General features: G+C 41.8%; 1 protein-coding gene across 8 annotated transcripts in view; it reads left to right on the plus strand.

Moving 5' to 3' along the window:
* PCCA (propionyl-CoA carboxylase subunit alpha) overlaps nucleotides 1-25,121 on the plus strand; it is a 448,216-nt gene that overhangs the window by 347,847 nt on the left and 75,248 nt on the right. For all 8 annotated transcript variants that reach the window (XM_032151213.2, XM_032151217.2, XM_058438035.1 and 5 more), the window contains one exon: nucleotides 14,004-14,057. In XM_032151213.2, the coding sequence (XP_032007104.1) occupies nucleotides 14,004-14,057 (54 nt within the window). The remainder of the gene's footprint in view (nucleotides 1-14,003; nucleotides 14,058-25,121) is intronic.

Here is a 25,121-nt window from a genome sequence, read left to right on the forward strand (position 1 = left end):
TCAGCAAGAGATTTGGAGGGGACACACATCCAAACCATATTAAGGAGCATTTAACTTCTTTATCTGATGAGATGAGTAAGTAGTTGGGAAGGCAACTTACCTTTGCCTCAGGAATTAGCTCCTGATTCATCCAGTCCGATCACGTGTATTCATGTTCCTGGTTTTCATTGGTAAAATTCATAAGCTTAATATTACCCATTAAATTCGTTTAAAAGTAAGTTGTATTTTGGTGTATACTGTCACTGGGTAGACGGTCGTGACTGCAAGTTATCCAGGTTCTTGGCGTTTTGAACAAATAATTGGACAAGATGTCCAGCAAAGCAAACAATGAAGCAACAACAGAATGAAAACAGGGATTTATTGAAAACGAAAATACAGGCGGCCAGGTGCGGTGGCTCATGCCTGTAATCCCAGCACTTTGGGAGGCCGAGTTGTATGGATCACCTGAGGTCAGGAGTTTGAAACCAGCCTGGCCAACATGGTAAAATCCCATCTCTACTAAAAATACAAAATTAGCCTAGCGTGGTGGTGCCTGTGTGTAATCCCATCTACTTGAGAGGCAGAGACAGGAGAATTGCTTGAACCCAGGAGGTGGAGGTTGCAATGAGCCGAGATCGAGCCATTGCACTCCAGCCTGGGCAACAAGAGCGAAACTCTGTCTCAAATAAAAAAAAAAAAAAGAGAGAGACAGAAAGAAAATGAAACTACACTCCACAGTGTGGGAGTGGGCCTGAGCAGCGGCTCAAGGGCCTGGATACAGAATCTTCTTGGTTCCAAATACCCACTAGAAGTTTTCCATTGATTACTTTATACTCACCTCATGTAAATGAAGTGGTAGCCCGTAATCAGTCTGACTGGCTGCAGAAAGCAGCCAGCCAGAGGCTGAAGTTACCAAGGTCACAATCCTGTGCAAACATGTTACAAAGTTACACTTCTATGCAAACGAAGACTTGGCCCGCAATCAGTCTGATTGGTTGTGGACAGCAACCATTCAGAGACTGGAGTGAAGTTACAAAGTTGCAAAGACTGGACCCACAATCAGTCTGATTTTCTGATTTGTTACTGGATGGGAAATTGACTGTCCGATTTCCCATCTGCCACACAGAAAAGGTGGGGGGTTTGCAAAGGGAGTAGCCTCTGGTCCTTTTATTACTTAGGTGTGGAAAGCTAGGATTTTCCTTTCAATTTAGTTCTAGGAAGTCTGCGTGAAACAGCCTTAGGTTCCCTGCCTCCAGACCCTGTTCTCCTGCCTCAATACTATCATTGGAATAATAAATTTCATAGGTTATTAACCTCTGTTAATTGATCTAAATCACCTGTTTCCTTTTGGATTTGACTTTTAATTCCCACTGCCCTGCTGACTTCTCGGTGCGTATAAATGCTCAATAATTGGATGAGTAGGTATGGATGGGTAAATGGGTAAGTGGACAGTCATCTTACCTTATAGAATGTTTTGCTGATTCTTTTTAGTTCCTGACCTCCCAACATTTGCGAAATCCATACTCCATTAGTGTGGCTGGTGGGCCTCTCTTGATACAGAATAACCATGGTTTCTGTGAGAGCAAAAAGAAACAAGAGGGCTCCCAAGGACTTGCCCACAGAGGCACCTTGCTCACCAAGCATGGTTCTTTCCTGTTGGCCTCTGTTTGCTCTGGGTAGCACCTCGGCTGATTTAGGCCCACAGTATCACCTGTTGACAAGTGTAGATAGCTACTGATAGTATCAGTAGGTGTAGGAAAGTGTCTGCCTCCCGCTATTCCTGGTTTTCTCTTTCTCAAAGCCTTGTGCATGCCCTGGGCTTTCTCACTGTCCGTTGCTGGGTGAGGTCATATCAGCTCTTGCTCCCACAGAACCACCCGCACCTGCTTTAAGTATGCTGCCTTTCTGACTTCAAGAAAATCATACTCTCGGAAGAAGTCTAATCATTGTGGATAACTTTGAATATGGAGCTAGTGATATATTACCTGAGGGAGGAGGAAATCACATATTTTGAAATGATAAAGAACCAGGGGCATAAACATTGAAAACTTGAAAATAATTAAAAGTTCTCTTCAGAATTTTAAAGTCTTTTTCTGTTAGTTTCTCTAATAATTTAGCCAACTTTTCTTCAAATATCATTTAAGGAAAATGAAATAACTTTTATATTTATTTGCTTTATGTTTTTTTACCAGTGTTTCTATTTTCATTGTATATTTTCATTGCAGAAGTAGTCAGTTGATAATGATGTTTATTAAATAGCCTTATCTAATAGAAACCTAACACAAGCCATATTTAAAATTTCTTAGTTTTACTTAATTAGCTTTTTTTTTTTTTTTTTTTTGAGACGGAGTCTTGCTCTGTTGCCCAGGCTGGAGTTCAGTGGCACAATCTCAGTTCACTGCAACCTCCACCTCCCAGGCTCAAGCAATTATTCTACCCCAGCCTCCCAAGTAGCTGGGACTACAGGCACCTGCCACCATGCCCAGCTAATTTTTTTTTTTGTATTTTTAGTAGAGAGGGGGTTTTACCATGTTGGTCAGGCTGGTCTTGAACTCTTGACTTCAAGTTATCTGCCCGCCTCAGCCTCCCAAAGTGCTAGGTTTGCAGGTGTGAGCCACCATTCCCAACTGCCATTTAAAATTTTAGTAGTCATGTTAAAAAAGATGAAACAAGTGGAATTAATTTTACTAACACATTTTATTTAACCCAGTGTACCTGTGGAGACAAAAGTGATTCCATCTTGGCCGGGCGCGGTGGCTCACGCTTGTAATCCCAGCACTTTGGGAGGCCGAGGCGGGCGGATCCCGAGGTCAGGAGATCAAGACCACAGTGAAACCCCGTCTCTACTAAAAATACAAAAAATTAGCCGGGCGTGGTGGCGGGCGCCTGTAGTCCCAGCTACTCGGAGGCTGAGGCAGGAGAATGGCGTGAACCTGGGAGGCGGAGCTTGCAGTGAGCCGAGAGTGTGCCACTGCACTCCAGCTTGGGCGACAGAGCGAGACTCCGTCTCAAAAAAAAAAAAAAAGTGATTCCATCTTAATTGCTAATCCACCATGTTTTTTTTTCTCTTGAAGGCAAACCTTGTTGTTTTAATTTAATTTATTTTTTATTTTACTTTTTTTTAATGATAGGATCTTGCTCTGTTGCCCAGGCTGGAGTACAGTGGTGCAGTCATGGCTCACTGCAGCCTCAACCTCCCAGACTCAACTAATCCTCCTGCCTCTGCCTTCTGAGTAGGTGGGACTGCAGGCCTGTGCCAGCACATGCAATTAATTTTGTTGATTTTTTGTAGAGATGAGGGCACACTGTGTTGCCCAGAACTCCTGGACCCCAGTGATCATCCTGCCTCTGCCTCCCAAAGTGCTGGGATTATAGGCCTGAGCCACCACTCCCAGCAAAGCCACGTTGATTTCTCATTAGCCCCAGTCGCGTGAATGCCTCCTGATTCCAATTTTATTTACTGTTTTTAGTGTAAGAACAAAGCAGCCTTGATCTTACCACACAAATTATAGGCAGTGATGCACATAGCATTCTCACCTGTTCTGGAGGAGGCCTTTAATTGCCTCTATAGAGCACGTACGCCCTTTCCCTGTGGCATATAAGCTCTGGGTCTGGCCAGTAACAGTGCGGGATATACCTGTCTTGCAGCCGTCCGAGACCACGCTTCTGTCTGTCCCTCCAAGTAAGTTCCCCCAAAAAAACACCTTTACCAACAAATTGGGTTTCTTTGCCTTATTCTTTGGTTTCTTGGCTCCTTCTGCATTTGGGGGCTGCTTTGCATTTATGGCCCTTTCACAGACTAATACTCAAAATGTTGTCATTTCAACATGAAAGACTTTAAAAATTACTAATGTGATACCAGAAACAACATAGACATTGGCATTAATACAACAGTATCTTAAACAATGGAATGGTCAGAGTGGAATGTAGTCCTACCAAAACAATGGAGTTGGGTTTAACAGAAAATTACACTGCTTCAGTTTTAAAATTAACATTAAATACAATTGAAAATTTAACTCCTCAGTCACACCAGTCATATTTCAAGTTCTCAGTAGTTACATGTAGCTACTGGTTACTGGGTTAGACCACTCACAGGCAAAATTTTTTGTAAACCAGAGTGTGTTTACAGATAGAGAAAACTCTACATAACGGTTTTTAAAGTATTCCCCCTTAATGTTAACCACAGTTTTGGTTTTTATCTTTTAAAATTCGGAATAGATGAGTTGAATTTATTTTTAAACAGAAGATGAATTTATCATCTAGCTGACAAGCTTTTTAAATTGCCCATTAGAAGATTAAAAAAATTACAACTATTTTTAAAACGTGGAAGGATTTCCTGCCTGTGGCATATAATTAAAGTGATGAAACAAACAGAAGATTCGCTGTGTTCTGGCCATGGTGAGCTCACTCTCTGTTTTCCTCACAAACCCCAGAACCTTTGTAGTATGGAACCTGCTGGATGAATAGAAGTTTTTTATTTTATTTTTTTTTTACTATGTCTATATTCCTGTGAAGTAATTTTTTTGACCTTGAAAGAAATTCTTCAATTTTGCTGTTCTCTATTTCTTACAGTGTAATTTGTGTACTGGGATTTAATGTATTGTTTGTCGTTAACGTTTTACATACTAGATTTTCATTTTGCGTAGTCACGTTGTTTGAACATTTGCAAGCAGAGCCGACTAACTGCTGTTGGCCTGTTTCTTTGTATGGCGTGATTTCTTCTACCCACCTGCTCACAGCAGGTTGCCTTCAGGCCTGAGGAGTAGCTAAATACTTTTGAAAATATCTTGAGATCCTGCTAAGGTCTAACAATTTCTGCATTTGTGTGATGTGAAGCTATTCATGCTGTACCTTTGAAGACTTTTTTCTTTTTCTCATATTCTTGCTCAAATATTTTCAAGAGAAGATAAATTTATTATAAATAACAGTGCAGAGCTGATTGTAGCACCACTGCATTCTGTATTGAATAGGTCTTTGATATTCAGCTAAGTGGAACTAATTTTCTATGTTAAAGCAGACAAATTTGGAATAGTGTCACATGAATCTCATGTTATTTACTGAAGAATACCAGATTAAATGGATTGCTTGTGAAATGACTAGAGTATTAAATTTTATATATATTATATATATATAACATGATAACTTAAAATGCCCAGTGGGCCTGTGTAATATAAAATATTACACAAGCACATGAATGTGATGGACGAGATGTTACTCTGTTTGCAGATTGTGAAACTATATGTAGTATATATATAAATGCTTGTCCACACAGAATTTGAATCAATTTTAAAATTGTAACCTTAAATTTCAGTTTTGAAGAAAATAAATTGTTGATTTTCATATCTACTTGAGAGGAAGTTAAAAATGTTATTTTCTTTTCAGTTTTTTTTAGATTAAAATAGCTCCCACACCCTCCAATAATAAACTTTAGTTTTAATCCTAGTAACTGTTTATAGATGGTAAAATTAATATTTTAATTAGAAAAATAAAGCGACATACATTTTTGCCTGTACTTTGCTGGCACACAAATGAATTGGGAAGTAATTGTCGTATGTTTTTAGTCCTAAAATGTTTTACAGGTTTTAAAAATGTTCCCCCCACCCCCACCTCTTTGAAGTCAGTATTATTTTGTACTCTACACATGTGATTTCTCTAGAATCATTGCATGTGACATGAAACTCTCAGGATATATAGGATATATAAATATATAACTGAGAATAAGTAGAGGTTGGTATTTTTTTTCGAATGAAGTAGGAAATGAAAGAGTAATTATTAACCATATCCTTTTTACGTTCCTGACGTATCAATACAGCTACACATCTTAGAAACAAGCTCACCAGTAGAACAGAAATAACTGTGTTGACTCTGCTTTAAAATATTTCAAGGCAGGTTAACAGCTGGGATGTATTTACAGCTGTGGCATAAAATATTAATTTTGATGCAAGGCTACCTGCTTTTGTAATGTAGTCCGAGAAACTTAGCAGTTTTCTTGGTTTTATAATTTGGAGTTGCTTTTAAAATTTAACTGAATGGGAAAATGTCTCTCTGAACTTCCCCTGCCCACACCCCCACACATACAAGCTTTTCTCCTCTTCTGTTAACTAGAAAATTATATTTTCGTTGCTGCCTGAGGAAGAGAATTTTGAATAGTATAAACACTGATTGTAGTAAATGTGGAAAATAATACAAACAGCTGCACTGGAGACCGATAAGACAAATCCCACAGTAATGGCCTTTAAAACATATTATCAAGTTGGAAATCAGTGAGGGGAAAAAGAAAACTATTACTATTTCTTCCTCTTACTGTTCAGTGACATTATTTTTAAAGGTGAAATTGCCTTGATTTTATTATCCTAGGAAGGTATTTTTGGAACATTTGATTTATTGTTTTGCTAATGTTTTTGCCTTTGTGTGAATAACTTTGCTAATTTTGTATGAATTTGATTCTAACAAATGTTGAAATCATTTTGTTAACAAAATCTTCCAAAGTATTAAATAAAAAGGAATACATTTTGTAAATGTTGGAGCAGACTATCAAAATAAGAAAAGGAGAACATTTTTTATCAGGCTTTGGAGTGCCATTTAAAATAGGAAAAGGGATGAAATATTTGGAAAAAATATTTTAACAAACGTGGATATGTTTCATCAAATAAAAGTCTTAATTTTTATGAAGAATTTTGCTATTGGCTTATCAAGTGGTCAGTTCATATTTGTTTTGGCATGCATTAGACTCATGATAGGCATTGAATACTTTGTTTTTTTGTGGATTCTAAAACTGAATTATCTTAATCCTAGGCTCTAGGAAAAGTGTATCTTCCTCTTAGGGAAGATTGAAATAAATTCCAGTTTTGAGTGAAATTTTGTTTCTGTTTTTCTTTACATCAATATTTTTCCTTTTTTTTGAGATGGAGTCTTGCTCTGTCACTCAGGCTGTAGTGCAATGGCATGATCTCGGCTCACTGCAACCTCCGCCTCCCAGGTTCAAGCGATTCTCCTGCCTTACCCTCCCGAGTGGCTGGGATTACAGGCGCATGGCACCATGTCCGGCCAATTTTTGTATTTTTAGTAGAGGCAGGATTTCACCATGTTGGCCAGGCTGGTCTCAAACTCCTGGGCTCAAGTGATCCGCCTTCCTTGACCTCCCAAAGTGTTGGGATTACAGGCGTGAGCCACCACTCCCGGCCTGTCCTTGCTTCCTTCCTTCCTTCCTTTACAGACCGTGGGAGTGTGGTGAAAAAAAGGTGACAGTCATTATATATGTAATTGTGACCTGCTTTAAACTGAATGCAATGTTAAGGACAGCTTATTGGTACTTATACCTATGGTCATACATTCATTGATACAATTTGTTTTTAATGTGAAAATTTGTTTCCATTTTACATATTGCAAAATTACTTCTATTTGCCTGGGAATGAATCTAACCTTTGTAGTGTCAGCCAAAGGAATGATGATATTGTTTTAGTGTCTCCTACATAGAAGGGAACACCCAGTATGGCCTAGGCAGTGTTCTAGACATTGCAGATAGAACAAGGAACAAGACTTATATTCCAGCAGGGGGGAGTAGATACTAAACATGTAAATACCTAAATAAGGTGATTTTAGTACTAAGAAGTTGGATGAAGACTATAAAATTGATAGAAAGTGACTGGAGAAGGCAGCTTTAGCAAGGATGGCTAGGAAGTCCTCTCTGAATAGCTAACACTGAGCCGAGACCTACGAAGAGGGGGCAAACGTGCAGAAGTCTGGGGGAAGAAAGTCCCAGGTAGCAGAAGGGGCAAAGCAGAGGCTCTGAAACGGGACAAGCTTGTTTTGTGTGAAGGCCAGTTGGGGAGAGTGGAATGAGGAAGACAGAACCAGATCATCTAGGGGCCAAATAACTGTTTTGTTTTGTGTTGTTTCTTTCTATTCATGTTGTGGAGCGTTTGGAGGGTTTGGGTAGGAGAGTGATGTGATTTGATTTTTAAAATCACTGCAGGCCCTGGGAAATCATTGATTTGAGACAGAGAAATCATTGATTTGACCGTTGCAGACCTCAGGTGAGAGGTACTGGTGGCTTAGACCAGGAGGCACTGCCTGTTTCTATGGGGCTCACAACTTGAGTGGTTATTACATTTTTAAATAGTTGGGGGAAAAAATTAAAGAAGAATGTTTCATCCAGCCTGGGCAACATAGTGAGACCTTGTCTCTACAAATAATTTTTTAAAAAAGTGGCTGGGTACAGTGGTGCATGCCTGTGGGTCCAGCTGCTTGGGAGGTTGAGGTGGGAGAATCGCTGGAGTCCAGGCAGTTGCTGTGGAGAGCTGTGACCGTGCCACTGCATTCCAGCCTGGGTGACAGCATGAGACACTGTCAAAAAAAAAAAAATCAATAATGTTTTATGACCCATGAGAAGTATGAGGTCACATTCAGATCTGATTGATGATAAGCAGTTAACTAGAACATAGCCGCATTCATTCACTTTTGTCTGCCATCTATGGCTGCTTTTGCAGTTTTTGTCATATGAAGCCGAATGCACAGACTTTCTTGCCATGCAGCAGTTCAGTGGCTTATTGTGATTTTTTTTTTTTTTTAAATCTCAGGACCAAGATTAAAATTTTTCGTGCAGAGTTGCAGGTAGCCAAACTACTTTTTACATTCCTGTGCCTTAGTTTCTTCATCTGTAGAGCAAAATTGAGATCGTCTTTCAGGTCTGTTTGCTCTCTCCATCCTAAGGTCCTAGGTCTGAGTCAGACTCAGTTCTTCTGTTGTGGCTGCTTAGCACATCAGGCTCCTACCTGAATGATTGTAGTGCTGTTTTACTCGGCCTCCTAGCCTCGTCCTTCCGCATTCTATATATCTTCAGCATGACCTCAGACCACTGTCTTTCTAAAACGTGAGCATGTCACACTCCAGTTCTTAAGTGTAAGAACTTTGTCAGGTATGAGCTCTCTCTGTACAAGATCTGACCTGGGTTTATAATTCCTTCCTGGTTTCCTTTCTTGCCACCCACACCTTCATCCAACCCTATTTCTGGCCACACTGAACTGCTTAACATTCCCTAAACTCGCCATGCCATCGTGCCATCTCTTAATCTGAAATTTTTGTTAACTGTCTTATCAGCCCACAATTTTTTTTTTTTGAGACGGAGTCTCGCTCTGTCTCCCAGGCTGGAGTGCAGTGGTGCAATCTTGGCTCACTGCAACCTCCGGCTCCCGGGTTCAAGCGATTCTCCTGCCTCAGCCTCTTGAGTAGCTCGGATTACAGGCGCCACCACCACGCCTGGCTAATTTTTGTATTTTTAGAAGAGACGGGATTTCACCATGTTGGCCAGGCTGGTTTTGAACAACTTCTTTTTTTTTTTTTTTTTTTTTTGAGACAGAGTCTCACGCTGTCACCCAGGCTGGAGTGCAGTGATGCGATCTCAGCTCACTGCAAGCTCCGCCTCCCGCGTTCACGCCATTCTCCTGCCTCAGCCTCCCGAGTAGCTGGGACTACAGGTGCCCGCCACCACGTCCGGCTAATTTTTGTATTTTTAGTAGAGATGGGGTTTCACTATGTTGGCCAGGATGGTCTTGATCTCCTGACCTCGTGATCCGCCCACCTTGGCCTCCCAAAGTGCTGGGATTACAGGTGTGAGCCACTGCGCCCGGTGGTTTTGAACTTCTGACCTCAAGCAATCTGCCCGCCTCGGTCTCCCAAAGTGCTGGGTTTATAGGCGTGAGCCACCATTCCCAGCTGTTTTTCAGTTTTCTTTTGCAGAATTCCTGCTCATTTTTAAAATTTGTAATTTGGTTTTTAATTGATAAAGTTGCGTATATTTGTCATGCTGTCTTAGTAGCGTCTTTTGTGTTGCTACAAAGGAATACCCGAGACTGGATAATTTATAAAAAAAAGTTTATTTGGTTCATGATTCTGATGTCTGGCAAAGTTCAGGATTAGGCATCTGATGAAGACCTCAGGCTGCTTTTATTCATGGTAGAAGGCAAAGGGGAGCTGATGTGTGTGGAGGTCACAGAGTGAGGGAGAAGGGAGGGAGGTGCCAGGCTCTTTTTAACAACCAGCTTTCTCAGGAACTAAAAGCGAGAACTCGCCCTCAAAGAGGGCATTAATCTATTCAAGAGGGATCCTTCCCAGTGATCCACACACCCCCATTAGGCCCCACCTCCAACACTGGGGATCACATTTCAACATGAGGTTTGGAGGAGACAAACTTTCAAACTTTAGCACATGTAGAACATGTTTTGAAGTACACACTTCAAACAGTGAATACACTGTGGAATGGCTAAATTGAGCTAATTATTAACATATATGTATTACCTTACATACTTATTCTGTATGTGAGGTACACTTTAAATATACTCAGAAAATTTCAAGAATATATTAATAATACGTCATCATTAACTATAGTTACTATATTGTATAATAGCTTTCTTGTACCTATTTCTCCTTTATAACTGAAATTTTGTGGGTTTTGATTAATATTTCCCCAACCCCCCCTCCCCAACCACCATTCTATTTTCTACTCTGTGAGTTTGACGTTTTTAGATTCGTCATGTAAGTGAGGTCATATGGTATGTCTTTCTGTATGTACCTGGCTTATTTTACTTAACATAATGTCTTCCGGGTTCATCCGTGTTGTTGCAAATGGCAGGATTTTCTTTTTTAAGTCTAAATAATATTCCGTTTTGCATATATACCACATTCTCTGTATCCGTTGGTCTGTGGATGGACACAGGTTGATTCCCTATCTTGGTCATCATGAATAGTCCTACAATAGACACGGGGATGCCGATATCTCCTTGACATAACTGATTTCTTTCCTTTGGATATATATGCAGTAGTGGGATTGTTGGATCATATGGTAGTTCTATTTTTAATGTTTTGAGAAACCTCCATACTGTTTTCCATAATGGCTGAATCCTGTTCGTGGTTTTTTTTTTTTTCTTTTCTTTGTTTTTTTTTTTAAGCAGAGTTGTGCTGTGGCGCCCAGGCTGGAGTGCGTTGGCACAGTCAGCTCACTGCAACCTCCAACTCCCAGGTTCGAGTGATTCTCCTGCCTCAGGCTCCCAAGTAGCTGGGACTACAGGCACCCACCACCATGCCCTGCTAATTTTTATATTTTTAGTAGAGCCACCATGTTGGTCAGGCTGGTCTCAAACTCCTGACCTCAAATGATCCACCCACCTTAGCCTCCCAAAGTGCTGGGATTACAGGCATGAGCCACCGCACCCTGTCCCTGTTTGTTTTTAAATATCCAGCTTTAATGTCTGTCTTAACCTATCTGATGTCTTCCTTATTAACCTTTCTGCTCATTTAGTCGGTCTATCCTCTTTATCCCATAATACTTTGTACATTTTGTACTATGCATTTATCGTATTGAATTATACTTATTTTTCCAATAATTCTGCTGTCTTTTCCTTAGTCTCCTGGAAGGTGGGTCTTAATTCAGCCAGCAGTGCCCAACACAGTTGAGAGATAGGTGGCTGATTAGATGGATGACCAACGTAGAAGTGCCAGTGTCAAAACCCAGGAATCAACGCTCCATTCTTAACTGAGTCTCCCTAAGACACAGGAAAGGAGTCTATTTTATTCCATTTTGTTTCTGTCTTTTTTTGCCTTTATTAAGTTCAACATGTGCATATAAAAGAATAGGAAAAACAGATAAGTGAAAATGAGAGTCAACTAATATTTTTGCCTAAAAATAAGTTTTATGTGCACTAATTCTATACTTTTTCTATAACATAATTTTTTACAAGGCTTATTCTGAACATATTGTTCTGTTCTTCTTGCCCTTAGAAATATACTATAAGCATTTTTCATGTCTTTAAACTTTTTAAATGGCAGGCTGGATATATACCACAAGTTACTTAGCCAGTGTCTTTCCCAGTCATTTACATTCCTTGCCATTGTTCAGTTCTATAAACTACACGCAAGTGATATATTTGTTCAGCTTTATTTTTCTGCCTATCCTTACATTTTTTCCTCAGGATAAATTCTTAGAAGTAAAATGGGTTGGCTGGGCGCCGTAGGATTACAGGCTCACACCTGTAATCCTAGTGCTTTGGGAGGCAGAAGGGGTGGGTTACGAGGTCAGGAGTTCGAGACCAGCCTGGCCAACATGGCAAAACCCCATCTCTAGTAAAAATACAAAAAATTAGCCGGGCATGGTGGGAGATGCCTATAGTCCCAGCTACTTGGGAGGCTGAGGCTGGAGAATCACTTGAACCCAGGAGGCAGAGGTTGCAGTGAGCTGAGATCATGCCACTGCACTCCAGCCTGGGCAACAGAGTGAGACTTTGTCAAAAAAAAAAAAAAAACCACCTGGCCAAATGGTGAAACCCACTCTACTAAAAAACAAAAAATTAGGCAGTGTGGTGGCAGGTCCTGTAACCACTATCAGGAACACCTGGGAGGCAGAGGTTGCTGTGAGCCGAGATCGTGACATTGCACTCCAGCCTGGGTGACAAGAACGAAACTCTGTCTCAAATTAAAAAAAAAAAAAAAAGTGACATGGGTCAAAATGCTCCCATACTGATTTTTTTTCTAGTCTGTACCACACTGCCTTGAGTATGCTATCTAGATTACTATTGTGTCAATTCACTTGGCAATATTTGCAGGTAGGGGAAAACATTTTGCGTTAAACCACTGTCTTATTGATCTAACCTCCCTCCGTCCAGGAACCAAGGACTCAGCTTGATTTCTAGAGGTTCACTCTGGGTTCTATTACTTCTGTGATCATAGAGATCAGAGTTGGTAAACCTCCACTTCTGTAAAAAGGAATGAAATTAGGATACATCTGGATCCTAATGCTCATGGCATGTAGTTGAGTGAAAGCCACTAATTACGTCTGGGAACTTAAACAAATGATGTTGGCTTAGTTAGAACTGCTTTATTTGTGTGTGTAGTCTTTGAAGTCACTGAGCCCTCTCTGATTAGCCAGAAGAGGAAGAATTCTGAGGAATACATTAGGATTAAATAGAGCAAGTTTTTTTATTTTTGTTTTTGCTTTTTGAGATGGAGTCTCGCTCTGTCACCAGGCTGGAGTGCAGTGACACGATCTTGGCTCACCACAACCTCACCTCCACCTCCTGGGTCCAAGCAATTTTTCTGCCTCGGCCTCCCGAGTAGCTGGGACTACAGGCGTGCACCACCACGCCTGGCTAATTTTTGTATTTTTTAGTAAAGATGGGGTTTCACCATATTGGCCAGGCTGGTCTCGAATTCCTGACCTCGTGATCCGCCTGCCTCAGCCTCCCAGAGTGCTGGAATTACAGGCATGAGCCACCGCGCCTGGCCCAATAGACCAGTTTTGTAGGTGAGAATTATCTCACAGTGTAGTCAGCTTCCAGTGTACTACTTAGTCACCCATTTTTAGTAGCAGTAGTATTTACTTTTAACTAAAATTTTAATAGTCATAGTATTTTATTTTAATTAAAATTCAAACAAGATATATGCAAGTGATATATTTGCTATAAACAAATTTTATTTATAAATGAATAATAAAGAGGTTATTTCTTTCACTACTCTCTGGACATAGAATTGCATTGTTGTTTTAAACAAATGCTAATTCATTTTCTATAACTATTTTATTGAGATATAATTCACACACCATACAATTCACCCATTTAAAGTTACAGTTTAGTGGTTTGTAGTCAATTCACAAGGTCGTTCCACCATCACCACAGTCAATTTTAGACCATGTTTATACCCTTGAGAAACCTCACACCAATTAGCAATCATCTCCATGTCCTCCCAGCCCTCCTCTTGGAGGCATCTACCAATCTACCTTCCATCTCCATGGATTTGACTATTCTGGACATCTCTTATTAAGTGGAATCATACAATGCGTGATCCTTGGTGACTGACTTGTAGCATGTATCAGTACTTCATTCCTTTTTATGGCCAAATAATCCACTGTATGGCTATACTGTATTTTGTTTACCCATCCATCAGTTGATGGACATTTGGGTTTTTTGGCTATCGTGAACATTACATACAAGCTGTGTGGATGTGAGTTCATTTTATATCTCTTGTTTGTTTTTTAGTGTCTTTCTCGAGAAGCAGGTGGAAACATGAGCATTCAGTTTCTCGGTACAGTGGTAAGTGTGAAATCATTCTTTATTCTCTTAATTTACAGAGAAAAAAAGTGTTGAACTAGTTGTAGCTCATGTGTTTGAACTTGGCTTCATTACTGCTAGATATTTAAATTACCTCTACTTTTTTGCCTTTACAAATGATATTCTAGGGAACAACTTCATATATTTCACTTTATTTTAGTGTTCGGAATTATCATCTCTTTTGAGACAGAGTCTCACTGTGTTGCCCAGGCTGGAGTATAGTGGCGCAATCTCAGCTCACTGCAACCTCCGCCTCCCGGGTTCAAGCGATTGTCATGCCTCAGCCACCCAAATAGCTGGGATTACAGGTGCCCGCCACCATGCTCGGCTAATTTTTGTGTGTTTTTTTCTAAAGATGAGGTTTCACCATGTTGGTCAGGCTGGCCTCGAACTCCTGGCCTCAAGTGATCCGTCCACCTCGGCCTCCCAAAGTGCGGGATTGCAGGTGTGAGCCACCATGCCCGGTGTGGAATTATTTTCAAATGGGGATAAGATATTTTTAAACATGTATGACACATTTCCTCCCAAATAGAATCAAAGTCATAAATAGTTTTATAGCTTATTACACATGTTGCCAATTATTTTAAGTCTCTTTAGAACACCACCCATCGTATATTAGAACACAACTTCATACTCTCACCTAGTGTGAGTTACAATTTTAAAAATTAGTAAACTTAATCTGCTGAAGAGGTTCAATTTATTATTACTATTTTACTTATAAGTTTATAATTATATTAGTTACTATACTTTTCAAACTAAGTTGTTTAAAAAGGTACCTTATTTGCCTTATTTGGCCTGGCGTGGTGGCTCACGCCTGTAATCCCACACTTTGGGAAGCTGAGGCAGGTGGATTACAAGGTCAGGAGTTTGAGACCAGCCTGACCAACATGGTGAAACCCTGTCTCTACTAAAAATACAAAAATTAGCCGGGCGTGGTGGTGGGCGCCTGTAGTCCCAGCTACTTAGGAGGCTGAGGCAGGAGAATCGCCTGAACTGAGGAGGTGGAGGTTGCAGTGAGCCAAGATCGTGCCACTGCACTCCAGCCTGTGTGACAGAGAGAGACCCCATCTCAAAAAAAAAAAAAGTACCTTATTTTAATTTTCATTTTTCTGTTTATTGCTATTGTATTTGAATGTTTCTCCATGTATTCATTCACCAGATATCATTTCTAATCTGTGAAATGTCTGTTCATGTCCTTGGGTACCTCGTTCAGGATGTGGATTCATATTGGGCATTTCAGATAACTCTGGAGTTTATTGAGAATATCAGAGGTATTCTGCAAGAATATCGAGAGGTATTTCATGCAAGAGAGCTTGCGTGAAAAAGGGTTTTGCAGCCATTGAGATAGGAAGGATGTTAATAAAATGTGTGTTTACTGAATGCTTTATTGTTTATAGAGATGTATATATAATTTATGTAAAGTATATGTATAGGTACTTGGTCAATGTAACCTAAATTTTAAGTATTGGAACTAAGTTTTGTGATTATTCTTGTTTTTCTGATTAGTAAGGTAATACATGCTTATTGTAAAAACTTTTAAATGCAATTCAAACGTACGTCATAAGATGTTGCATTAGTCAAGATTCTCCAGAGAAACGGAATCAGTAAGATGTGTGCGTATGTGTAGAGAGAAAGAGAGAGATAGAGAGATCTAAGGAATTGGCTCAAGCAATTGTGGAGGCTTGGCAAGACTAAAATCTGCAAGGTAGATCAGCAGGCTGGAGACCCAGAGGAGCGTTGCAGTTCAAGTCCAAAGACAGTCCACTAGCTGAAGCCCTCCTTGCTTGGGGAGGTCTGTCTTTTTCTCTTAAGGCCTTTAACGGGTTGGATGAGGCCCACCCACTATGGAGGGTGATCTGCTAAACTCTAAGTCTACTGACTTCAGTGTTCATCTCATCTAATAATATTTTCAATGATTCATCTCAGTGTTTGACCTAACATCTGGGTACCATGGCCTCGTCAGGTTGACATAAAATTAACCATCACAGAAGTATATATCTTGTCCCTAGAGGTTTTTTAAGTGATTAGCAATAGATAATTCTTCCAGAAAGTTATGCATCTTTTCATGCAGTAATAGATCTTGGACACCTTTCTGTGTCAGCCCATAAGATCGACCTCAGTCACCGTAAGGGCCACACAGAGCTGCATTACGTGGGTGGAGAGGACTGCTTTCACTCCTCGGTGCTCGTGCTGGGAAGTCCACTCATGCTGTCTCTGCTACTTAGCATCTCTACTGGGTTTCTAATCGGTTTCTCAACCTTCACATATCGAAAACTGAGCTCGAAAAGTTTCTCCCTCAGTTTTTCCTCTCAGAAAATGGCAACTTGAACTAATCCTTAATTACTTTGTCTCCTCTTCCTCTCCTGTCTCTCTCCCCTCTCACTCTCCCCTCTTCCTCTCCTCTTCCTCTCTTCTTCCTCTCCCTGTCTCTCTTCTTACTCTCTCTCCTCTTCCTCTCCTCTCTCTCTCCTCTCTTCTTCCTCTCTCCTTCCTCCCTCTCCTCTCTCCTCTCTCTCCTCTTCGTCTCTCTCTCTCCTCTTCCTCTCTCTCTCCTCTTCCTCTCTCTCTCCTCTTCCTCTCTCTCTCCTCTTCCTCTCTCTCTCCTTTTCTCTTTTCCCAATCTGTCTCTCCCTGTCTCCCTCTCCCCTGTCTCTGTCTCTGTGTCCCCACGCCCTCCACTCCTGGACCTGCCTTTTGCCATCTCTTGTCTGGAGGATGGCAGTAGCTGGCGTCCGCCTCACTGCCATGCTACTCCCTAGTCCATCACTAATAGAAGCAGGAAAAGGAGTCCTTTGAAAACATCCCTCGGTTGGCCTTGTTGCCCTTCTTCAGACCTGCTGGGCACATGCCTCAGAGTCTCTGCCCTTCTTTTTCTTCTGCTAAGAACATCTGCCCCTAGATGTCTGCTCAGGGGTTTCCTCACTTTCTTCTGGTCTTTACTCAGTAGCTCCTTCTCAAGGAAGGCTTCCCTGGTCACACCATTTACAATTTTGGTCACTCTTTCCAAAATTTTATTCCCCCTTGCCCACTTTATCTTTGTTTTTCATTGGCAGTTACCACTGCTTGACATACTGCATCTTTTCCTTTTTTGATGTGTTTGTTGTCTATCTTCCTCACCTGGAAGTAATAAGCTCCCTGAGTGCAGGTTGATCGTTCTGTTCTGTTCAGCATGCTCTGCTCCGTGCCCTGAACAAGGCCTGGCTTGGAGGAGGTATTCAGTCAGCGTTGGGCAAATGAATGACTGAAATTGGCCAGCATAGGACCTGAGTGTGAGACTTGAAAAGAAAACTAAAGAAAGGAAATACAGGCCTGGCTCGGTGGCTCATGCCTATAAACTCAGCCCTTTGGGAGGCTGAGATGGGAGGATCACTTGAACCCAGGAGTTCAAGACCAGCCAGGGAAACAAAAGGAGACCCCATTCTTACAAAAAATTAGCTGGGTGTGGTGGTGCATGTCTGTGGTCCCAGCTATTCAGGAGGATCACTTGAGCCCAGGGAGGTTGAGGCTACAGCGAGCCATGATCACACCACTGCACTCCAGCCTGGGTGAGAGTGAGACCCTGTACCCTGTCTCAAAGAAAAAAGCAAATATGAAAACAAATGGAGGCCGGGCATGGTGGCTCACACCTGTAATCCCAGCATTTTGGGAGGCCAAGGTGGGAGGATCACGTGGGTCAGGAGTTCAAGACTAGCCTGGCCAACATGGTGAAACCCTGTCTCTACTAAAAATACAAAAATTAGGCCGGGCGCGGTGGCTCACGCCTGTAATCCCAGCACTTTGGGGGGCCAAGGCGGGTGGATCATGAGGTCAGGAGATCGAGACCATCCTGGCTAACATGGTGAAACTCCACCTCTACTAAAAATACAAAAAAACTAGCCGGGCATGGTAGCGGGTGCCTGTGGTCCCAGCTACTTGGGAGACTGAGACAGGAGAATGGCGTGAACCCGGGAGGCGGAGCTTGCAGTGAGCCGAGATCGCGCCACTGCACTCCAGCTTGGGCGGAAGCGAGACTATGGAGAAAAAGAAAGTGCAGGGAGCTTTTTGGGACTGTGGAGCTGAACTAAGCTGGCTTCCATGGATAAGGAAACTGTACCTTAGAAAAGGTCACCGACTTCCCCAAGGTTTCATGTCTGGCTGGTGTGTAGAGCACTGAAGGGTATACAGATTTCTCAGCTCTCAGTTCAAGGCCCGTTCCATCAGCAGGTGCCCTTCAGTTTCACTCCCTTTCATCCACTTCAGGCACCCAAAACATGCTAGTATAAAAAAACACAAGAAACAAAAACACACCACATGTACACACCCCTACCTAAATGGACAACAAGTCACCTGAAAAAAGGAAAAAAAGAATGTCTTTTTTTGTTTGTTGGTTTGTTTTTGGAGACAGAGTCTCGCTCTGTCGCCCAGGCCGGAGTGCAGTGGCGCGATCTTGGTTCACTGCAAGGTCCGCCTCCCAGGTTCACACCATTCTCCTGCCTCAGCCTCCCGAGTAACTGGGACTACAGGCACCCACCACCACGCCCGGCTAATTTTTTTGTATTTTTAGTAGAAACGGGGTTTCACTGTGTTAGCCAGGATGGTCTCAATCTCCTGACGTCATGATCTACCCGCCTCAGCCTCCCAAAGTGCTGGGATTACAGGTGTGAGCCACTGCTCCTGGCGGAAAAAAAGAATTTCATGTAGCTGACACTTTCCTCTGCCCCTAATAAATCATAGATTCCTTGCCAGTGAGTTCTAAAGAGGCTGTGTCCACTCTGTTTATACAGTTTATACCTAGCGGGAATGTCAGTTTCAGGTACAATTTCTAGAGTAATTTCTAATTATTGTAAAATTCTACAGCGCAGCAGTTTGAATGGCCAATGTGTTTTGTTTTATTGAATTTTTCTGTGTGTGTTATTAGCAATAGTAGATCAGTCTGAAAGAGGGAAAGAAATAGTTTGAAGATAGTAGTGGTCCTGTTACAACAAATACAGATTGATTCCTAGCTAGCATATGTTGCTTCAGTCAAAGATGTCTAAAGCAAATATAGTTTCTAAGACACACAGGTCAGGAATAGCAGCATGTCCCATGGCAAAGATGATGCTTTCCAGGTATAGATTTGTCTTTGAGAGAATTCTTGTAGAATTTTATGTGTAAGTTTCTTTTTGTCAGTATTGATAAACATGATCTTCAATGTTCAAAGGAGAGTTCAATTTTAGACTAAGAGAAGTACTTCTATTGTGTAAATAAGCTTCAAAAATAAGGTTACTGTTGGCTGGGCGTGGTGGCTCACGCTTGTAATCCCAGCACTTTGGGAGGCCGAGGCGGGCGGATCACGAGGTCAGGAGATTGAGACCATCGTGAAACCCCGTCTCTACTAAAAATATTAAAAATTAGCCGGGCGTGGTGGCGGGCGCCTGTAGTCTCAGCTACTCGGAGAGGCTGAGGCAGGAGAATGGCGTGAACCCGGGAGGCGGAGCTTGCAGTGAGCCGAGATTGCGCCACTGCACTCCAGCCTGGGCGACAGAGCGAGACTCCGTCTCCAAAAAATAAAAAATAAAAATAAGGTTACTGTTTCAACTTAGAGAAAATACAAACTTAAAAATAATTCATTTCATTTTTTACTCACTCTCAACTTTTAAAAAAAGCCAGTTTGTGATTTTCATTTTCAATAAAACAAATCTCATTACTTTAAAAAAAAAAGCTTGTATTAGATATTATATATATGAAATATTATACTTTACATTCTTATAAAAATATGTAAAATAACATTTAAAAAGCATTTATAAAGAATGATGATACAACAGATTTGCATGCCTAAGTGTTAGACTTGAAAAGAAAACTAAAGACAGGAAATATAGGCCTGGCTTGGTGACTCATGCCTATAAACCCAGCACTTTGGGAGGCTGAGGTGGGAGGATCAAATACATCAAAAAAGCAAAATATGCAGTATGTCAAGCAGTGGTAACTGCTAATGAAAAAAAGTAAATAAAGTGGGCAAGGGGGGGAATAAAATGTTGGAAAGAGTGACCAAAATTTTAAGTGGTGTGACCAGGGAAGCCTTCCTTGAGAAGGAGGCTGCTAGCCTGAAGTTTTTAAAAACGTAACCATTAGTTTGGAAGGTCTCTGTGTTACTCCCATTCTGTCACTCATTCTCTCCCTGCACAAGGAACTAACATCTTCCCGACGTGTATTTATCATTCTTTGCTTTTCTTTATAATTTTCTCACATTTATATCCCTAAGTGATATACATTTTTGTTTTACACGTTTTTAAACTTGATATACATAGAATTATATTCTGGAATCATCTGTGACTTGGTTGTTCTGCTCTGTGTTTGTGAGACTCGTGTGTTGTGTGGAGGTGTAATTCATTTATGCTCAGCAATGTAGGATGCTGTGGTGTTGATAAACTAGCCTGCTACTCATGGATAATTGGGTAGTTTCCAGTGTCTTGTGCTGTAATTCTCACTGCTACCCAAAGCATTTTGGTACATGGGTATACGTGTACTGATGGCACATACGCGGTCATTTCTTTTTTTTTTTTTTTTTTTTTTTTTGAGACAGAGTGTCCCTCTGTCACCCAGGCTGGCATGCAGTGGTGTGATCTTGGCTCACTCCAACCTCCACCTCCTGGGTTCAAGCAATTCTCCTGTCTCAGCCTCCCAAGTAGGTGGGACTACAGGTGCACGCCACCACACTCAGCTACTTTTTCTATTTTTAGTAGAGATGGGGTTTCATTGTGTTGGCCAGGCTGGTCTCGAACTCCTGACCTCACATGATCCACCCACCTCAGCCTCCCAAAGTGCTGGGATTAACAGGTGTGAGCCACCGTGCCTGGCCATATGCAGTAGTTTCTTTAGGGTTTTGTGCATTGAGTATGCAGTGAATGAGTTCACTTTGTTCCACATGTTCACTAGGATCTTCTTAATTTTTGCCAGTGTGAATAGTGCCCTCATTGTTGTGTTAATTTGCTTTATCCTGATTGTTAATGAAGTAGAACATCTTTTCTTATTTATTGGCTGTTTCTCTTCGTCAACCATTTGGTTTCCACCTCTGAGAAGTACCTCTTATAGCTTTTTGTGTATTTCTCTATGACATGGGACTGCAAAAGTACATGAATTTAGTATGTGAATGATACAAATTAAGTATATGTCATTTGGCTTTTCACTATTACTCTTTGTTGCATTACTAAGGCACCAAGGGTTAGGTGTGGACTTTTTTGACTCATTCTTGTAGGGTCCAGCCCTACGGGGCTTAGCGGATGTTCTCCCAGTGTGTGGAGACCAGAGATTGTAATAAACAAAGACACAAGACAAAGAGATAAAGAGAAAGCAGCTGGGCCCGGGGTGGGGGGCGGGGGGACCACTACCATCAAGACGCGGAGACCGGTAGTGGCCCCGAACGGCTGGGCGTGCTGATGTTTATTGCATACAAGACGAGGGGGGCAGGGTAAGGAGGAGAGTGAATCTTCCAAGTGATTGACAAAGTCAAGCAAGTCACGTGATCATAGAAGAAGGGGCCCTTCCCTTTTAGGTAGCTGAAGCAGAGAGAGAAGGCAGCATACGTCAGCGTTTTCTTCTATGCACTTGTAAGAAAGATCAAAGACTTTAAGACTTTCACTATTTCTTCTACCGCTATCTACTATGACTTCAAAGAGGAACCAGGAGTACGGGAGGAACATGAAAGTGGACAAGGAGCGTGACCGTTGAAGCGCAGCACCACAGGGAGGGGTTTAGGCCTCCAGATGACTGCGGGCAGGCCTGGATAATATCCAGCCTCCCACAAGAAGCTGGTGGAGTAGTGTTCCCTGACTCCTCCAACGAAAGGAGACTCCCTTTCGCGGTCTGCTAAGTAATGGGTGTCTTCCCAGACAGTGGCATTACCGCCTGATCAAGGAGCCCTCAAGTGGCCCTTATGCGGGCATGACAGAGGGCTCACCTCTTGCCTTCTTGGTCACTTTTCACAATGTCCCTTTAGCACCTGACCCTATGCCCGCCGGTTATTCCTAGATTATATTAGTAATGCAACAAAGAGTAATACTGAAAGCTAATGATTCATAATGTTTATAATGATTGATAATGTCCATGATCATCTCTGTATCTAATTTGTAGTATGACTATTCTTATTCTATTTTCTTTAATATACTGAAACAGTTTGTGCCTTCAGTCTCTTGCCTCAGCACCTAGGTAATCTTTCGCCCACACGTTCTGACTGTGAGCTATGAATGGAAGTGACTGTCAACGACTCTGAAGGTTCTGAGATTTATGCTACTTGCTGGCTGACAAATCAGCCTGTGACATTTCATGGATGCTGATAGAAAACATGAGACTCCAGGATCAGAGATGAAGGATAGTTTATTACAGCAGCAGCAGTGGTCAGGGTACCATTGTCTTTGTACCATTTCCCTGAACCCAGATTCCCCTAGGGCATAGCAAAGAGACATGATACCTGCACACATAGTGGGTTGCATTATAGGAGAGGAGCTCTGAGTTTAGAGAACCTGAGTCTTTTTATAATGTGCAGTAATTGCACTTGCCCTTTGATCTGGAGGGAGACACTCTACCAAGGCCATTTACTATACAAGCATCTTTGAAAAGATAGTTCAGAGCAAAGAACAATCAGTGTCTTGCTCACAAGAAGTGAAAAAATGCAAGAGACCTGGGGGTGAATTGTCTCCTAGTAGTGATGTGTGTCACTTTTGGTCAGAGATAGCTAAGAGCAAATGTGAGCCCTCTAGTCCCTGCCATGCCCCGCTTGGAGGTTCTGTGTGACGCTGATGCTCCTGGCAGCATGAGTTCCTGCTGAAGAGTGGCAGTGAGCACTGCTACCTGCAAGCTGTAGTAGACTGAGATCTCAGTGTTGACTTACTGCTGATGCATAGCCCAGCTTATCCTAATAGTCTGGGAACATGAAGGACCACCTTCTGTTCATAGAACCCCATGTCCGCTTATATCGATTTCAGATTTTATATAGATTCATTAGGTTTATTCTGTCTACTTTCAGTCCTTTCGCTCATAAACTTTCAATCCAAGTATAAGGTCTTTTTCCTGTTATGCTGTTTAAACTTTATTTTAAAATTGTGGCCAAGCATGGTGGCTCATGCCTGTAATCCCAGCTACTCAGGAGGATTGCTTGAGCCCAGGAGTTCAAGACCAGCCTGGGCAACAGTGGGACCCCATCTCTACACACACACACACACACACACACACACACACACACACACACACACACACACGAGAAATAGCGGAGTGTGATGACGCCCACCTATAGACCCAGGTACTCAGAAGGCTAAGGAGTAAAGATGGCTTGAGCCTAAGAGTTCAAGGCTATAGTGAGGTGTGATTACCCCACTTCACTCCAGCCTGGGCAACAGAGTGAGACCCCACCTCAAAAAAATCAAAAAACGAAGATTTAAAAATTAAAATAAAATTGTTACCCAGTTTTTTGTTTAATGAAGGGAAAGTTTTCCAAATTAACAGAATGGGACATTCAGATAAAATTTGTGCCTTTATGACCCAGGAGAGCACATTTGGCCTGGGTGTACATACATGTACTCAGGACACCACATTTTTACCTTCATATCTATCCGTTTCATTACTCTGCCACTCCCAAACTGTAATACATAGTATTCCATGTTAGTTTCCTAGGGCTGATGCAACAAATTAGCACAAACCGAGTGGCTTAAAATACAGAAATGTATTCCCTCACAGTTCTGGGAGCCAGGAATCTAAAATCAAGGTGTGGGCAGGGTTGGCGCCTCCCTAGAGGCTCTTAGGGAGGGTCTGTTCTGTGCCTCTCTCCTGGCTTCTAGTAGCTCCTGGCAGTCCTCGCCTTCCTTGGCTTGTAGCTATGTAATTCCAGGCTCTTCTTCTGCTGTCACATGGCCTTCTTCCCTATGACTGTGTGTGTTCATTCACATAAATCCAGCACCACCAGTCATCAGATTTAGGGCTCACCCTAATCCAGTGAAACCTCATTTAATTCATTATGTCTGCAATGACCCTATTCCCAAATAAGGTCACATTCTGAGGTTCTGAGTAGATACGAATTTTGGGATGACACTGTTCAACCCAGTATGCTATATAGATCTGAAAGCATACTTGACACATATGTAAAGCTAAAAAGTGACTGAGGCGACTTACCTAAAAATATATTTTACAAACAGAGCATTACTTCTTAGGTCTTATTTGAGTACTACCATTTATTTCCCTAGTATTTTCATACATCATCTGTATGACTGCAGTTCGTACCCCATACTCAAAAATGCAGGAACACTGATGATGGGTATGCCTAATTTTCAGAAGACAAAAGTGAGCATAGAAAGGTTAAATAACTATCCCATGGTAATAATTGGTAGAAACAGGATGCAAAACCAGCCCTCGCTGACTTTAAAGTCAGGCTGTTGAACATCAGAGTACCTTAAGAACAAATTGCTTGACTGTGGAATCCAGGGAGCTCTCTGCAGTAACTGCTAAGTACAACTGCTCAGGCTGCCATAATGAAACACCATTGACCGGGTGGCTTAAACAACAGATGTTTATTTCTCACAGTTTTAGAGCCTGGGAAGTCTAAGTAAGGTGCCAGCAGATTCAGTTCCTGGTGAGGGCCCTCTTCCTAGGCTGCAGGCAGATGCCTATTCTCCCGTAGCAGAGAGAGAGTGCAAACTCTGATGTCCCTTCCTGTTAAGGGCACTAATCCCATCATGGGGCCCCACCCTCATGACCTCCTCTAATGAACTCTGAAAGGCTCCATCTCCAAATACTGTCACATTGAGGGTTAGGCATTCAGCACACGAATTTGGACATTCAGTCCCTAACATACATTTAGTTGGTAAGCTGCAGATCCCAGAATTTTTCCAGGATATCTGTGCCCATTTCAAATTGCAAATTGTCTGGGTTTTATTTGTTTTGTTTGCATGTTTTTGGTGAAGCTGTGAGTCTGTGTACATCAGATAGTATAAGCTCACAAAGAAATCGAAGAGAGCTGGTGTTTTACTTAACCAGAATTCCTTACTTGAACTGTGCTTCACAATAAGAATAAATATTTTGTAGGCCGGGCGCGGTGGCTCA

Source organism: Hylobates moloch, unplaced genomic scaffold (assembly GCF_009828535.3).
Source record: "Hylobates moloch isolate HMO894 unplaced genomic scaffold, HMol_V3 SCAFFOLD_4, whole genome shotgun sequence".
In the NCBI taxonomy this organism is placed as follows: domain Eukaryota; kingdom Metazoa; phylum Chordata; class Mammalia; order Primates; family Hylobatidae; genus Hylobates; species Hylobates moloch.